Source organism: Arvicanthis niloticus, chromosome 3, assembly GCF_011762505.2.
Source record: "Arvicanthis niloticus isolate mArvNil1 chromosome 3, mArvNil1.pat.X, whole genome shotgun sequence".
Lineage (NCBI taxonomy): Eukaryota > Metazoa > Chordata > Mammalia > Rodentia > Muridae > Arvicanthis > Arvicanthis niloticus.
The window spans coordinates 73849850-73866798 of record NC_047660.1 but is presented as its reverse complement, the minus strand read 5'-3'; the positions used below and the strand labels follow the sequence as shown (position 1 = coordinate 73866798).

At 51.0% G+C, this 16949-nt stretch overlaps 1 protein-coding gene across 4 annotated transcripts; it reads right to left on the bottom strand.

The window, feature by feature from the left end:
* Positions 1 to 105: 105 nt before the first annotated feature.
* On the bottom strand, positions 106 to 16016 carry Zswim8 (zinc finger SWIM-type containing 8). Of its 4 annotated transcripts, none has more exons than XM_034498158.2 (26): positions 15498 to 16016; positions 12753 to 12906; positions 12412 to 12506; positions 11913 to 12085; positions 11645 to 11752; positions 11440 to 11521; positions 11193 to 11313; positions 10480 to 10681; positions 10152 to 10327; positions 8784 to 9768; positions 7708 to 7839; positions 7390 to 7569; positions 7108 to 7291; positions 6775 to 6873; positions 5783 to 5907; positions 5108 to 5348; positions 4857 to 5015; positions 4550 to 4778; positions 4095 to 4387; positions 3730 to 3953; positions 2043 to 2531; positions 1668 to 1827; positions 1377 to 1553; positions 1156 to 1275; positions 719 to 829; positions 106 to 586 (listed from the first exon to the last, which is right to left on the bottom strand). In XM_034498158.2, exons 1-26 carry the CDS (start codon positions 15703 to 15705, stop codon positions 123 to 125), a joined length of 5691 nt encoding a protein of 1896 aa, XP_034354049.1. In that variant the 5' UTR covers positions 15706 to 16016; the 3' UTR covers positions 106 to 122. The 4 variants fall into 4 exon arrangements, with proteins under 4 accessions (XP_034354049.1, XP_076787341.1, XP_034354047.1 ...); XM_076931226.1 differs by having other exon boundaries at positions 7729 to 7839; XM_034498156.2 differs by having other exon boundaries at positions 235 to 586; positions 719 to 897; positions 15498 to 16015.
* Between the last annotated feature and the right edge of the window lie 933 nt (positions 16017 to 16949).

Genomic DNA, 16949 nt, shown 5'->3' with positions numbered 1-16949 from the left:
TTTGTCTGGTTCATTGCAGTGGGGGAAAAAAACCCTAGACTACAGCAGGTATCAGCTGTCTTTCCACAACTCTTCTACAAAGGAAGAAGGCAAAGACCCAGAAAATAGAGTAAAAAAGGAGTTTATATATTTATAAATGCCAAATAAATACCAGAGGCCACCCAACGCCCTCTCCCAGACAAGGCTGTCTCCCCCAACCCTAGGCTTCTAAGGTCTGAGACATCTTGGCCCCAAGCTACAGCCCAAGAGCAGCTGCCAGTCTGGGCTACAAGGGAATTGAGTGGGGATGATCTGTCCAGCCAAGAGTCATGTGACCCTCTGTGTGAGGGTCCCCCATAGCCACAGGCCTGTGTCCCTATATAGGGCCCTACAGGGGCCAGACTCAGGGAGAGAAGGTGGTTATCTCCAGAGAGACCCGCTGCCACAGCTCCTTGGTCTGCTTGCTGCGCTTGAGGTTCTGCAGGATGTCGTTGAACTGCATCATGCCCATGGGTGTCAGGCAGAAGGCGCTGCGGGCGCTGCGGATCGCACTCACAAAGTCGTCGTAGTCGGCAGGGGTCAGGTGGATTAAGCGGTGATGGATGTACTGGAGGGTTGGAGGAAAATCAGCACAAAGCACACACAACACAACTGGGGCCCCACCTCCCTTACATGCTGAGGGCTCTGATCCAACTGCCCAGGAGGTGCTCCACCCTCTTCATACTTCCTGAGTTATCACCTGCATGTACGCCTGCTGACAGCGCTGCACCAGCTGGTGGAAGGCCGGGGCTCGAAGATGGTTGTGGGCATGAATGGGGTTCAGCCGCTGCAGCGTCTCCATGACGATCTCCTGCAGCACAAACGGGCTCAGCACCCCCTTGGCTGCCCCCACACAGAACTGGTGCACGTAGTTCACTCCTGGGGGGCAGGGGAGGGGCATGAGACGGGGGTGGCCACCGCTGCCCTAGGGACCCACTTCTATATCTCAGCTCTGGCCTGACAGAGAGCCACCCTCCACCCCAGGAGCTGAGATAACCCTCCACCCCACACGCTCACACACATACCCGACCAAGGCCTCAACTCTGAGCAAGCGCTAGGAAGGAGGTCTGGGATAGGAAGGGAAGGGAAGCAGGTTGGGGGGTGGGGGACAATGGTCCTGGGGAGGGGAGGTGTTACCCAGCTTTGCTGCCAGCCCCAGCAACCATTTGACATCATCAGTGTATGGGGGGGATCGGGAGAAGTTGTTGGGGTGATCGTTGTGTGCCCGGCGACCTAGCATCTCCAGTGCCAGCATCCCTAAGGGAACACAGATGGGCACACACACAATCGGATATATCCTTCACCTTCTCCCCCATCCTGGTACCTGACCCATAGTAAACAAATGAAGAGCCCCTTACCAACACGGTAAGCAGCATGCAGGTGGTGCAGGCTGTGTGGATTGACTGGTTGACTGTGCGTCTCCTCTTCGGGTGGTGGAAAACCTCCGCTTACCAGAGAGCTGGGCTGTGTGGTCAGAGCAGGCAGTGAGGCACCCTGGATGGCTGGAAATGTGGATGCTGGATGGACACTGCTCACTGAGGGTAGATTGGAAGCCATGTGAGAGAAGAGGTGCAGAGGAGATGCCCTCCCTACCTCCATGTCCAGTGCACCTCCCCTCCAGACACCTGCTCCCTGTCCCCGAAACTCACAAGCCACACTGGTGGGCAGTGGGAGCCCTGGCTCTGTGTGGTAAGGATGGACTGTGATGGGAGCCATGGAAGGGACAGGGAAAGATACAGCAGTGGCAGCAAGCGAGGGAGGAGTCACTGAGTAAGGGTATTGAGCCCCCAGGAATGCAGGATGCACACCCTGTGACAGATGGGAAAGGAGAGCAGATAACAAGTCCTGTTAGGTAACAGATGGGCATTCCTACATTTCTTACTCAGTTGCCTTGGTCTCCCATTTCCCACCACCTTCCCAAGGCTCCTGGACAGCCCTAGTACACACCCAAAGTACTCTACTCCAACCCCTGTGAACTAGTGTTCTCCCACATGCCCACGCCATGAGTAAAACACCAGTCTCACCTGTGGGTATGCAGAGCTGGGCACAGGGAAGACGGCAGGCCGGGGCATATGAGGCATAGGGTGGGTAGGGTGAGCTGGGTGGGTGAGGTACTGAGGGCTGCAGGGCAGGTGGGGCTGGAGAGCAGTGTAGGGGTGCAGGCCAGGGGAATGACCATGCCCCAGTCCTGGACCTGGATATAAACTGGACCCCACTGAGATGACTGGAACCACTGTGGCTGCTGCTGTCACTGCTGCTGCAGCCACCGTAACAGGCTCAGTCCCTGGGGCACCCCTACCCTCAGAGAGTCCCCGCCCAGCCTCTCCAGCAGCCCTCATCCCACTGCCACTACAGCTTGTAGCCCCTTCACGGGCTGTGGACGAGCCGCCCGCTGTCTCCTCATAAAGCCAGAACCACTGATGAGCAACCTCAAACAGCACTTCAGGGTACACGCCCCCACCCTTGGCTGCCTCTTCCACTGCCATGCAGGCCTTCTCCAACATCAGGTTGTCCTGGAAAGGAGTGCAGAGCGTTAGGGGGAAGAGGCCCCACCCAGGAATGAGGACTGGTTGAGGGGGCATCGGAGGTCAGAGTCACTGACGGACTCACTGACTTTTAAGGGCAGTGAGAACTTGACACAGTCACTGAACAAATAATTGTTCCCTCCCACCCACCCAAAGCTCATTATTTCTCTGAGTCCACTCTCAGGAATCATCTTGTGCCCTAAGTAGTTAGCCTCTATTTGCTTGTGTGTTTGATGGGAATAATCCTAGCTTCAGGATTAGAACAGAATAAATATATATAATAGAATATAACACATAGTACATAAGTATAATAAGACAAATGTGAAAATGTGAATTCATATTATTAGGCTGAGTATCCCTAATTTGAAAATGGAAAACACTAAAATCAGAAACTTTTTGAACCACAAGGCTTGTTGATACCTCAAGAGGAAAATACCATGAAATATGCTTTTATATACAAACAGGGCTGGAGACTCTAAGTCAGTTGGTTGCCTAGACTGCATGAGTCCTTGAATCCAATTCCACATGCATGCATGCATGCATGCATGCAGACAGACAGACAGACAGACAGACATAGGAGAGGCTAAGAAAGAGGCTAAGAGACACAAGATTACCTCTAGGCTGTATGTATAATTAACATATGAAATACATACTTCATAACTAGTTTTGGGTCCCATCCCCAAGATTACTCAGGTTTAAGAAAATACTCTGAAAACCTAAAATCCAAAACACTTCTAATCTTGGACCTAACAGACACTCAACCTGTAATATGTGAAATGTTATAATGAGAAAAAATGTTAATGAGAAAAAAAATTAGATTCGTCATAAACTTCTGAATATGGGGGAATCAAGAGAGGGTCCCTAAACCCCAAATAATAGCATGTCCCAGCTACTCAGAAAGCTGAAGCAGAATTCTAAGTTCAAGCCCAGCATAGGCAACTTAGACCTCTTGGGAGGGAGAGAGGAAGAGGAGGAGGAGGGCAGGCTGCCAAGCATGACATCTTGAGTTTGACTCCTAGAACCCACATGGTATAAGAACAAACTCAGACAAGCTGTCCTCCGACCTACACACACACTGTGGCACACACCCCACCCCATCATGTACACACACACAAATAACTTTTTTAGAGGAAAAATGTTGGTCCCTTAAGTTCCCCCATGCCCAGATGGCAAAAGCAGGAAATACCTGTTCCTTGCACTGCACCAAGGCTCGCTGAATTTCATTGGGGTTCAGTGCATGGGCATGAGGCAGGCAGCTTAGAGCCAGCTCTGCCGCTGCCCTCACCATGTTGGAGTCTCGTGCCCGTGACGCTCTGTCAGCCAGCGATGCGACCTCAGGGGGTGTCAGGTGCCCATCCCAGCATTCTACCAGTATAGTCAAGGCTGCACTGCCAATCTCCATTGCCTGCCCTTTGGGGAGAAGAACAAGGAGCAAAGTGGGCACCACTGGAGCTCTGGGGATGAGATCTTTCATCAGATCAGCAATGTCACAAAGACAAGACCCTTCCTAGTCACCTCCATCCTGTATGCAAATCGTGACATTGGATTTACCTGTAATCCAGGACACATGGGAAGAATAGGTGCGAGAGAGCCAGTTAGGAGAAACAAAGTTATGCAGGCCTAGGGCATAAAGCCCAATCTCAAAGGCGCAAAGGTGCAGGTTGCGGTGAGGACCCTGGTGGCCTCCTGAGGAAGATGGATGTGTGAAAATGGAGGTGCTGCTGTTGCCCCCTGCCTTTATCAGAACTGTCTTCGCCAATTCAAAGTAGAAGTGTGCAGCTGCCTCTGACGGCTGATTGGGTACGTGGGGGGCATGACTCTCAGGGCGGCGGCCTTTATAACACCTGATGGAGCAATGGGGTATGGACAGGGTTGGAGTCTCTTCAGAATGGAGTCCAAGTAGGTTAGGAGGGACCAGAGTCAGCAAGGCTGCTGGGGGACAACAGTTGGGCCACACTAGGAAGACAGTTTTGAGGATGGGCTAGATGGGTATTCCCCCTACTGACCTGCCAACTTCAACTGTCTTTGCCCGGGCCCCTCCACTGGCACTCGCCCGACGGCTTCCACTGGAGGATGAGGAGCCCAGAGAGTCTGAGGAAGAGCTGCTAATGCTGTCACTGTCTTGTCCTCGACCCCAGGAAGTAGGGGCCCAGCCCCCTCGAAGTGGCCTTCGGCTTAAGGTGGGAGAGCTGTCCGATGTGGTCTCAGGAGCACTGCTGTCAATGCTGGCCATGCCTAGTTCCCCCAAAATGAAGTCAGTCTCCAGCCTTCAGAGCCAGCCTTCCCTCCATGCCATCCCATAGGCTGCTGTACCTGTGTGTTTCTTTTTGGGCCGCCCTGGGGAGCCCCAACCTCGACCATTATAGCCTCCACGACTGCCAAGTGCTAGGCGGCTAGGAACCTTCCCCTCTGGCCGTGGAGTCAAAGCTGCCTCAGGTGGGAGACCTTCACAGGGGGAATGTGGGGAGCTTTCTGAGGGAGAAAAAAGAGCACTGGGATGAGCCTAGGAAAGGGCACAACCTGACTGTACCACCCACCAGCCCTACCCAGTTCCTCCACCTCACCAGGCACATTCTTCTCTGTGAAGCCCTCAGTGGGACCTGGCCCAGCCCCTGCCACAGTCCCTGGCTGAGCAGGCCCAGCAGAGCTTGAAGTCAGTGGCTGCAGGGCCCCAGGGGCAGATGGGGCCCCATGCTTTGAAGGAGATCTCTGGTTGGCTGTGGCTGGACGGCTAGATGAGTAGAAAGAACTCAGAGTCTGTGGCTTATGTGTCTGGCTTTCTCGGTCCAAGAGTTTGTCTAGAATCTGGAGAAGAGACAAGCAGTAACATGACGTCCTTTATTTCCTGAATCCTGTTATCCACCTTTCTTCTCGAAGCAGCCTAATGCTACCTCCTCAGGAAGTCTTCCCCAGTTGTAACTACAGGATAACCTCCCAGCTTACATGTCTTGGAATCTTCCATAACACTTACCTGAGGACTGAACATACTGATATTCAATAAATATTGAAATAAATGAATGATTGACTTTATGCTCTCTGCTTCTCTTCTTCCACCTCATGCCCAAGCATACCTATAAGAACCATTGGTCTCTTGTTCTTTATGAGAAGTCTCCAAAATTCTCTACTTACCTCCTACACGCAGACCAGTACTTTGGTCATTGTACTGGAAACTTCTGAGAAAGATTGTGACATTTTGCTCACTCGCTGCCTGGCAAAAACCCAGTATATCAGTCCCTTACCTTCTTGAGCTTGGCCTGGTCGTCCTTGTAAGTGATCATGAGTGCTAAGGCCAGGTCACCCTTCTCCCGACGTGTGCCTTCACATAGAAGGGGATGTTCTGCCTCACTCACTGTTGTCTTCATGCCTGTGAGGAGGGCCTCTTGGGGATTAGTTTTTATAGCTCCAAAGACACCAAAACCATACAAGCCAGGGCCAACTACCAGTTCAGGAGAAAAAGGTCCCCACTGCTTACATCCAACCTTAGTTCCATCTGCTTTCAAGACCCTTGTAACTTGCTCTACTCTACTGGAATTAAAGGTGTGTCTTACACACCCAGGCATATCTAACTTCTTGTTTGCTGGCTTGCTTTTGTTGTTGTTGATGAGCACAGGCTGGCCTCAAACTTGCTATGGAGCCAAGTATGCAAATGAACTGACCCTCGTGCCTCCACCTCCCAAGTACTGGGACTGTAGCATAACCATCACATGGTCTTAGAACTGAGTGTATTTCTGACACTTTCATGTCTACAGCTCCATGATCTTTTAGCCGACATTACATAGTCAGTCACCTCCCTGAAGGCTTTCTTTAGATTTTTGGTTTGCTGTCCTTTAAATACCCACCACATATAACACACACATACACATTTAAGTTTTATTTATTTTTATGTATGTATGTATGTATGTATGTATGTATGTATGTATGATGTATATATGTATGTATTTTGCTTACATGCATGTGTGTACCATGTGCTTGATGTGCCCATGGAAGCCAAAGAAGGCATTGCATCTCTTAGAAAATGGAATTACATATAGTTATCCATCATGTGGGTACTGGGAAGTAAACCAGAATCCTTTAGAAAAGCAGTAAGAGCTTTGAACTGCTCATCTCTCTAGATTACTGACTGTGGAATAAGCGATGACCAGTCGATTCCCACATGTCCTCTTGACTTTCCCATCACAGCTCCTCCAGGCCTGAACCAGGCTTCGCTCATGAACATGCTCAAGACACGTACCCAAGGCAGCGACTGCTGCTTCAAATCCTAGCTCCTCGTCTCCAGGCATCTCGTTATTCCAGTTTCGACTTGGAGGCCGGGAACCCGTGAGAGAAACCACTAGATGAAAATTGGGTTATGTCAAGCAAACCAAAGTACCTCAGGAAAAAAATACAAAGGAATCCAAGACCCTCATCATTCAAGACCTACCCAGGAAGCTGCCTGGTGGGTCCTCAAGATGACTCTGACAGAGTCTTAGAACTTTTAGTTTTTCTTAAAAAAACAAAACAAAACTACCCTACCCCATCTCCTCCCCCCACACCCTAGTTCTCCACTTACTGTAGGGCATTATACCTGGAGCACAGAGAACATCAAAGATGAAACTGGCCAACATGAGGGGCAAGACAGGCCGATAATCACACAGCGTGCCCTCCCGAAGTTCTTCTGCCCGGCACCGAATGGTGCTCATTTCACTGGGACCCCGCGGGATCTTCTTAAGCAGAGCAGCTACCTCAGATTCCTGATATGCCAACTTTACCTGAGAGTACAGGAAGGAACTCAGACCTCCTATACCTCAATGGAGCTCAAGGTATAGGACTCTGAAAAGATTAAGGATAAGACAAATGAACTTCTGACCTCCAAGGCCTTGGTTGAAGCAGGAGGCCGCTGTAGCTCCAACGCAAACATGCCGACTCGGAAGGCCAGGTTGTGGTGCTCGGGGCGCTCACTAAGCACTGTCAACAGGAAAGCTGCTTTGGTCAGAGTGTTGGTAGCCACCCAGGTCTGACGGCTTGTAGATACCTTGTTTTTCTTGCCCTAAATGGGAAGTGCAAAGAGTTGGACATATGAGACTGATTTACCTCAGTGGAGATAGAAGGAAGCTCTCACTTGGGGTGGGGAATAGGAGCAGGGATAAGTGGGGCCTGGAAAGTAGAGGAAGGAGGTCTCTCTCACCTTGGCAGGGGGCGGCTCTACCTTGAGGTCAGGTGGGTTGGCTAGCAGGTCCTGGGCAAGCTCCACAGTGAGGCGGGAGGCCTCATTGCTGTAGCCATGGGCATGCAGGGCCTCAGCGCAGGCAAATAACACCTATAGGACATAGGACCGAAAGACTGAAGGCCTTCACCTGGAGAACATTATACTTGGTAACGTAGCCGTGCTGAGCCCGGCACACCTTAGGAATTCAGTCTGTTTACAGACAACACTATCATTCAATATGACGTGATAACAAGTATTGCTGAAAAAGGCCAAAAGAGGGGGCAAATGGATAGGATGGCTCACAGGGACTTGGGACAGAAGAACACTGCTACTCTTATCTGTGAAAGTGGGGGTCATCTCAGGTACAATAGGCTAGGGAAGCCAGCAGAGGCTATGGGGAGCTAAGAGAGAGACCTCTAAGAAGACAAGGTCTGGTTCATTTGAGCCAGGGTCTCACTATGTTACATAAGCTGGCCTCCAACTTGAGATTCTCCTACATCAACCTCCAGAGTGCTGGGATAAGAGGCATCTGCTACCACACCCGGCAGGGAGGGATTCTAAGTTCAACAATCTTGTGCGGTCGTCCCCCCCGTCCCCCCCCCCCAAACTTTAAGGTCTCTAAAACCTGAAGGAGGAACAAGAGCTAACCAAGCCTGGTGAGATTATTCCAGGCAGAAAGGCCAGTCTGTGCCTAAGCATGTAGGCAAGGGGGAGCACGGCAAGGCCCAGGAGTACGTGGACTGCACAGAGGATGGAAGACAAGGTCACACTGGAGAAGCCGGCAAAGCTCAGACAGAGGGAGCTCCACAGCCATGCCAAGGACCTTCGCTTTTACTCTATGTGCAGCAAGCAAGCACTGCAGACTCTCAAGTAGCGCACTGACACATATCTGAGAAATACCAGTACAGAGGGCAGACTGCAGACCAGGAGGTTAGGATGCCCTGCAGAACGTAAAGTCATGCTAATGATCTGGACACTTCCAGCCAGAACCATGGGACCCTCTTAGTCATTTGAAAAGAGTACTCCACAGTCCCTCTCTTCTTCAGTCCCCTCACCTCCATTCGGCTCTCCTGTTCCAGTGGCTTCAAACCAGCAAACAGGTCATGCTCCTCCCCAGTCCCGCCCTCAGCCTTCTCCTCCTCGCCTCCAGCCCCGTCCTGGGCATTCAGGTAATATGCTTGGTAGTCATCATCGTCCTCTCCAACTGCAGGAGCTGCCTCTTTGGTTTTGTGTAGCCCACTGCCACTGTCGTCTGTGGAAGGGAGGTCATCTCGGGTACAGACCTCCCCAGACAGCAGGCCGGGGTGGCCTGCAGAGGCTGTGGGAGGCTCAGGCCCTTCTGAGAAGTATACACCAGCATCTTCCTCATAAGTATCTGGGGGCTCGGGAAGAAAGGTAGAAGGTCCTCTGGAGCCAACCGAGGGAGGGCAGGGTGGAGGGCTCTCAGGGAATCCACCAAAGGTGCTGGCCTCTGCACCCAGGGCCAGGCTGCTGTCATCCAGGCTCATCTCTGCCAGATCTGGTTCCAGGGAGCTGTCTTCACTGCTTAGCCGGCGTTTGCTCCCACTCCCTGCTGAGCTCTTGCCTCCACTGCCAGTCCCACCCAGTACCTTGGCTTTGCCCCCACTTGGACCCATCTTATGCAGAGCCTTATCTCCTCCTTCAGCAGAGAGGCGGCGGGGACCCCGCTGTGAGGAGACCCCCTCACCCAATCCTTTGCGCTTGGCCCCAGGTTCCTTGGGCCTCACAGCTGGCTCAGTGGGAAGAGGTCGGGGCCGGGACTCTTCCAGGCCCCCAGATCTAGAGGCTCCTGGCCTAGAGGGCAGGGCCCGGGCCCAGCACAGGGCTAGCTTCCGGTCGGTGCCACTGTAGGTAACACCAGGAAGCGGATAGGCCTCTTCCCAGTTAAAGTAGCAAGCCTCCACAGCTGGCCGGAAGCCAGGGAAGAGCCTCTCTAGGGTCTTCTTGTGCTGTCCCCGCTTGACATTCTCAATCACCTTCAGTTGCCACTGACGCAGCTGTGCACACAGTTCCCGGCGGCTGTGGAAACAAAGGGCAGGAGGCTGTTAGAGGGATGACAAGCAGTCTGCACTGAGAGAGGAAAGGAGAAGATAAAACGGGAATCCACCCTCAACGAAAGGCATAAACAAAGGGCACAGTGGGGAGGGGCTGCTCTTTTTGAGCCAGCACCATAAGACATCATCAGTCCAACAGTCATGGGTTTTGAAAAGTGAGTCCTATTTAGGGAAAGGGAAGAAGAAAGCCTGTTAGAAACAGGACTCACAAACCTCTAGTAACACCAGTGCTCAGCACGTCCCATTTCCCCAGATGAGAGAAATCCCTACATTCAAGCAGATTGTTCAGTGTGTAGGCTGTCCTGTGCTGACCTTGTCAGAATATAGTAACCCTTGGGGAAGACTCACCGCTGAGGGCTGAGGGCAGGGTCCAACACAGCCAGCCTCCAGAGGGTGACCATCTCATCACACATGCTTGCACATGCATGAGCTGCTACCTCTGACTGCCCATTGCTCCGACCTGTGTGGCCGCTGGCACTGCTGTGTGAAGCTGAGGTGCGCACACTATACCACCAGCCTGTGATCTGGAGATGGCAAAGGGAGATGTAAGGTACACAAAAGCTCAGAAAAATCTAAAAGCCCTTACCCGCCTCCATGTTCCTGTCAGAAAGAGGAGAATAAGATGAAGGATGGAAAGAAGGAACTACCACACAGCTCCCCAGTCCTGAGGTGTTACCTGTTCATAGGTGAGGCACTGATCAGTGAGTATTTCTAGCAAGGGGGCAGCATTGCTGTCCCTTCGCTTGAACATCTCTCGAACAATGCTAAGCAGGTTCCAGACACCCTCCGGCTCGCGACCCCTCAGAGGGCGCAGCAAACATGCCCATTCAGCAGCAGCAGGGGGTTCCGTGGAAGAGAGGTACATAGAGTTTACATCACTGTAAAATGAACAGAGAAGGTAACTAAGGTGGGGCTGCCGAATGAAGGAGGTGAAAACAGCAGGGCTTTGACCTAAGGGATCCTGACCCTGATACAGAGGAGAGAGGAAAGGCAGCTGTGACACCATTGTTCACCTTTCCCTGCATCTGTGTCAGTATGATCAGCCAAAAGAAGAAAAATAACTCTGGCTCTACCCAGATAGAAATCACTGACTGTACAAGGTCATCGCCAACCACGGTGATGCCCAGGTGTAGGTACCACGCCAGTGCAGTGATGAGAAGGAAGGAAAGGCTGGGCAGTGGTGGCGCACGCCTTTAATCCCAGCACTTGGGAGGCAGAGGCAGGCGGATTTCTGAGTTCGAGGCCAGCCTGGTCTACAGAGTGAGTTCCAGGACAGCCAGAGCTACACAGAAAAACCCTGTCTTGAAAAAAAAAAAAAAAGAAAGAAGGAAAGATTACCAGTGGCCTAAGGAAGGTACCTACTCACCACAGATTTAGTATGCAATTTACCTGAAGACCACAGGGGAGGGGCCACAGAACTTGTGCAGTGTCTTCTTTATGTTGTCAGTGAGTGTTGACTCATCCAAATACCAAGTGCTCTGGTCTGAAGCTGAGGGCCCTGCTGTAGGGTCTGGGAATGACAGGCAATCAGTCACCTATTGATAAGGACCCAGATTCTCCTAACAAAATGGAGCCTTTAGGAAGTGGTGCCCTGTACAGCAGCTTGCTTGCTTGCTTTCCTTCTCCGCACACTCACCCGGGGCCCCACACACTGTGTTGATGGCTGTTGACTGGGAGGACAGGAGTTCATCTAGAAGACGCTGGGCTGTAGGGAGAATCTGAGGGAAGGACAGAGGCAGAGACAACAAGGCACAGGTGAATCCAAAGAGGCCAGGGAGTAACAAAAAGGCTGAGGTGAAGGCTGAAAGCCAGCAGTGAGAAGATGTCCCAACCTCACCCACCTGCTGAGGGAGCTCACTGATAAGGTACTGAGCAAATTTTTGAAGCTGGTCCCTTTGTAGCCGAGACAGGGACTCTGAGACTGGAGCCCGCAGGCAGACTGCAGATGCCTGAAGGAGCAAAGACCCATCTGAGAAAAGGTTTTGAGGCTGAAGCTGAGGAGAGATGGGCAGAGGGGAGGTAAAGGGGCTCACATTGTGGCCAGGCATGCAGCAGAGAAGGGGGGAATGGAGCGTGAGATAGGGCCAGGATAAATTGGGAGGGCCTCACGTTGTGAATACGGAAGAGACAGAGTGCCACGACGTGGGTGCACCATTTGGCCCCAGCCCCACAGGTACAGCTACAGGAAGTGACCCGGCAGCGGTCAAACATCACAGCCACATTGTAGGCTCCTTTGGGAGGGACCATCTGCGGTGGCACCACTGTAGCACTCAGATGGAACCCTAGGAAGAAATAAGGGCAAGATCAGAAGTAGCTGCTAAGACCAGTCTCTGCCCTCCTCCCTGGACCCATACTGAATTATACAACTCACTCCACATGGTTTTTTGTTTTGTTTTGTTTTTTTTAAGATAGGTCTCTGTAACCCTGGCTGTCTTAGAACAGCCTGTAAAGACTAGACTGGCCTCAAACTAGCAAGAGATCCACCTGCCTCTGCCTCCTGAGTGCTAGGATTAAAGACATGCACAACCATGCCCTGCAGCAAAGGTTCTTAATCTTTCACACTAGTGATGGGAGGAGAGGTCACTACAAGGCATGCCAGAACCCTTACCTATCTGCAGTGGATCTTTCACAGCCCTCATTCGGAACAGCTGATCCCCTCGCTGGAACTCATCCGCACTGCCATTGGCTAGGCATGAATATAGACTGGGGGGAAGAAGAGGACATGGCCACAACCCAGCAAATAACCTTCCACAGACACTGAGAGCCCACCATGCTCTAGGCAACTCTCTCTGTTAGTACTCCTTAGGGGAAAGCCCAGGCACTTCCCAGCTTTCCTTATCTTCCTCTTAGCAGTTCCAACTACAGTATCTCTTTTGTTCTGCAGAAAGCCCCGCAGCCAGTGTGAGATCTTAGAACTCCATTACCCCATTATCAGTACTCTAGACTCACCGAATGTCCTCTTCATTCTCAGGGAAGCTCCAAAAAGCAATTCGGAGTTGGAGTTGCTCTGGCACTGGAGGATAAACTTTCTCCACCACTTCAAATGGGATGTGAAATGCCACTTGCTTTGCTGACAGCTCCACCAATGGGATTACCAATCCATCTTCCAAAACACAGATTGGGATGGTGGAAGAGAAAGGGCCAGAATTATTTTTGCAATAATTCCTTGGAACCAGTGCCACAAACAAACACACACCCTCTTTCTTGGAAATACACACACACATCATATATTTTTGTTTGTTTGCTTGCTTTTTTGATTTTGTTTTTCAAGACATAAAAAACTATGTATACCTGGTTGTCCTAGAACTCACTCTGTAGACCAGGCTGGCCTCAAACTCAAGAGATTAGCCTGCCTCTGCCTCCCAAGTGCTAGGACTAAAGGCACACACTAGGGTGCTACAACACCCAGCTATATTTTTAAGTTTAAATTTTATATTTTTTATTATGCGTCTGTGTGTGATTTGTGCATGTGAGTATAGGAGCCCATGGAGACCAGAAGAAAGTATCAGATCCCCTGGAGCTGGAGTTACAGGTGGTTGTCAGTTATCCCACATGGGTGCTGGGAACTGAATGAAGGTTGGATGAAAAGGCTGCAACCACTCTTAGCCCCTTCTCTCAGGGTGTAATGACCCGGAAAACTCCTTTTGGGAAAGGGGAGATGGCATTCTCCAGCCACACACAGTCAGGTAGCCAGCCTTGGCCCAGAACAGAAGATACCAGGGAGATTCTAGGAAACTTCTGGCCAGATAGGTGTGTTCTAGGACTCAAGTAGGTGATCGATCTACTCACAGGCCTCAGAACCAAATTTCCCACATTCTCCATTTAGATTCCGATTACCCTGCATTGTCTCTTTGGCATTCACCTCTGATTGCCTTTTTACTTATCACTTTTTCTCTAAATGACTGCAGGACCCCCCACTAAGGAGAGAAGATGAGCCAGAACTCAGAATAATTAGGGACCTCATGAGGCAAAAGAGCCTACAAGGCCCACAGTCTGACTTCTCATACTGGAAGCCAGGGGGAACTAATTATCCCAGAGCACCTGGCTGATGCTCCTGAAATCACCTGGAATAGGAAGGAGTTAGCACTCGAGGTTTTTCTACACTATTTTAACAAAAAGCAGTAATGATATAACAGACTGAAGATCTCATAGCAAACAGCTACATTCGAAGATTGATTTTAAAAATCACAGAATAGAAAAGAACCTTTTAAAACCAGCAGCAACCTTTTTTGCAAGCAAGCAACTGAAGGTGACTGAGGAGGGCATGGGGCTAGAAATGGTGTATTCAGGCCAGATGTGAAGGTTGTCGAGGAAGGGTCAAGACCTTTCCAGGCTGTACAGCCAGATCCTCTCTCATGAGGACAGCAGGCAGGGAGGGAGGGAAGAGGGAAAAGATCTTAACCTATGCAGGACCGACTGCATCAATATGCTGAAAAGCTTTCCCACCATGCTTTTAGTTACTTCCCCTAAAATGAAACAATCAATTCTCACATATAAAAGGGGATCACACAAGATTCACACTACAGCTGCTTGAGTTCTGCACACATATGTGTGCATACACATAAAGACAAGTTCTCTGTCTCCAACAGAAGCTGACTACTACCACTCCTAGAAAGTGGCATAGGCAAATTTCTCTGTATCCTAAAGGGACACCAGAAATCTCTGCAGCTTGCAGAACAGGTCTTTTGGAATGGCCTAGCTAGAACACATACATTAATCCTTTCAACTACTGAAGAAAGCCAGCTTCCACTGAGGCCCAGGACAAAAACTGCCTTGGGCTGAGTGGGAGAAAGATGTGATGATTCCCAAGCTTGCAAGGCTTCTTTCGTCTTTATTCTCCTTTCTCCACCCCCCTCCAAAAGCAAAATTCTTCACAGCACTAATACATGACTTCATTGGAAGACCAAGAATGAAGGAAACACAAAGGAAAGGTGCTTCATGAGGAGAGCCCCAAGATAACTGCTCTCCCACCTCAGACCTCAGATATGGAAGTTCAAGGCTCCCAGCCTTTACTTCTATTAGATGCCAGGAGTCTGGTTTAACCCTATGGAATACAGCATCTCCTCTCACAGGCAAGTTCACTTCCACTTTCCTCTTGGTGAAATACTTTGTTGGTGCAGCTTATGAGGAGAGATTAGCATCCTGGAAGCAAAGCAACCAATCACCATCCCATAGACTAACACACCTCAAGTGGTCACTTTTTCACAATCCACAACTGACATTCTCTTCTGCCTACTTTTGGTTTACTAAAGGCCAAATTCTGTTAAGCATTCTTAAAACAGAAAAGGGGTATTCTCCCATATTTGGTCTCTAAGGCTTAAAGGAATAACAAAAGATCTTTCTGGCCAAGCCAAGATGTTCTTTGCTACAACACAAGCTTGTGTGAATGCGCGCGAGTGAACGGATTCATTCTCATTCTCTCTCTCTCTCTCTCTCTCTCTCTCTCTCTCTCTCTCTCTCTCTCTCTCCTCTTTCTCTCTCTCTTTCCCCCTCCCTTCTCCTCTCTCTATCTTTCTCCACCACCCCACCAACTCTGCTATTAAGATGCCACTCCATCCCTGGAAGGCCAGAGAAGCAAGTCCTGAAGTGTGCTCTAAGCTTGGGACAGCTCCCGGTCCGGACAGCTCCCAAGAAAGGCCCAAGCGGGACCAGTCTGCTCCCCTCCCCCTCGCAGCCTTCCCGGCTCATCCTCACCTCGCATTCTGGTACCTCCACTGCCACCTCCACCACCGCCTCCAGTGGGGGAATTGGGCCCCGCTGACTGTTTGCGCCATCCTCGCCAGTTCTGGCAAAGGCTCTCGGCCTCGGAAATGAACGAACAGAGTGAATCCTCCTCAAAGCGGTCGGAATCCTCAAACGAGAAGCGCTCGCCGTCCTCCCACTCCGCGAACATCAGCTCCATGGGGCCCGCACCCCCCGGGGCCGGGTCTCCCCCCGCGGATCCGGGGCCTGGGCCGCCGGCCGGGGACTGAGGGGAGGCCCGGGGCCTGAGGGGCGAGCCGGGGCTGGGGGTGGCCGGGGCGCTCAGGGCGGCCGTGCCGGGCGAGGATCTCGGGCCTGGGAGGGACACTGGGCCGGGCCTCACCCAACAGCGAGGTGTGAGTGGGGATTGTGGCCAGTCTGCGAGACTCGAGGCCGGGACGAAGCGCTGGGCGGCCAGGGCCTCTAGGCGGCTGCGGCGCCGCCTCCCCCATCAGCTGATCCGAACTTCCGGCCGCGCCGGCCATCACTACTTCCGCCCTCGCGTGTTCTAGGACTGGACCGCGTACGGGCGGGTGTAGGGGACACGTGTGTGCATTGCCTGCAGTTTTCTTGTGCCCACCCTCACACACAGATCCCAAAGGTATAAGGCTACAGATTCTAGCAATTACTTGGTACCCATAGTGTCCCTAAAGAAGCAGCCACTGTTCACATCGAGAATCGCTGGCTGTCAAGGGACAGTGCAGTGACCATTGGATAGGTTATTGTCACGCTTCGGGATAGGCCGACGCCGCATCGCCTTCTGGGAGTTGCAGTCCAAAGCCTATAATCCAGCCACTTTAGCATCTAAAGGAAAGCGCCAGAAAAGAAAGCATTTGATTTCAGGAAATGGATGTCCTTTTCCTCCGTACTGCCTTTGAATCTGGGGATTTTTAATCTGCAAGTGTGCGTGTGCGGTGAAGGCCTTTTATCAGTATAGTGAAGTCGGTGGATGCCTTCCACCTCGCCTGATTGTTTAGGAATTGCACATTAATTAGGTTTAAATACAATTATCGAGACTTATAAAACAAACGTGTAACATACTACTGTTTATTTATACATTAAACTCCAAGATTGGTAGGGTATTTAACTCTTACATTTTTGGTTGTGAGCCCAGCCTTTATTGACTGAGCTACCTCTCCAGCCTCGGCAAGGTATTTTAATTGATAATGTTTGCCTAGCATTTACAAGGCCCTGGTGTTCCATGCCACCATCCGCCCCTCTTTATTACTTTATATAGACACTAATGTTACTGTCGATTGTTTCGCATAACCCTGATTGAAATGCTAAATTTCAGCTGTAACTAGATATACTATTCCTCATCCCAGTTCACAGACTTACTAGGCTAATGGGAATCTACTGACTCTAGATTAAGACTCCTTAGTCTAAAGTATCCCAAAACTGATT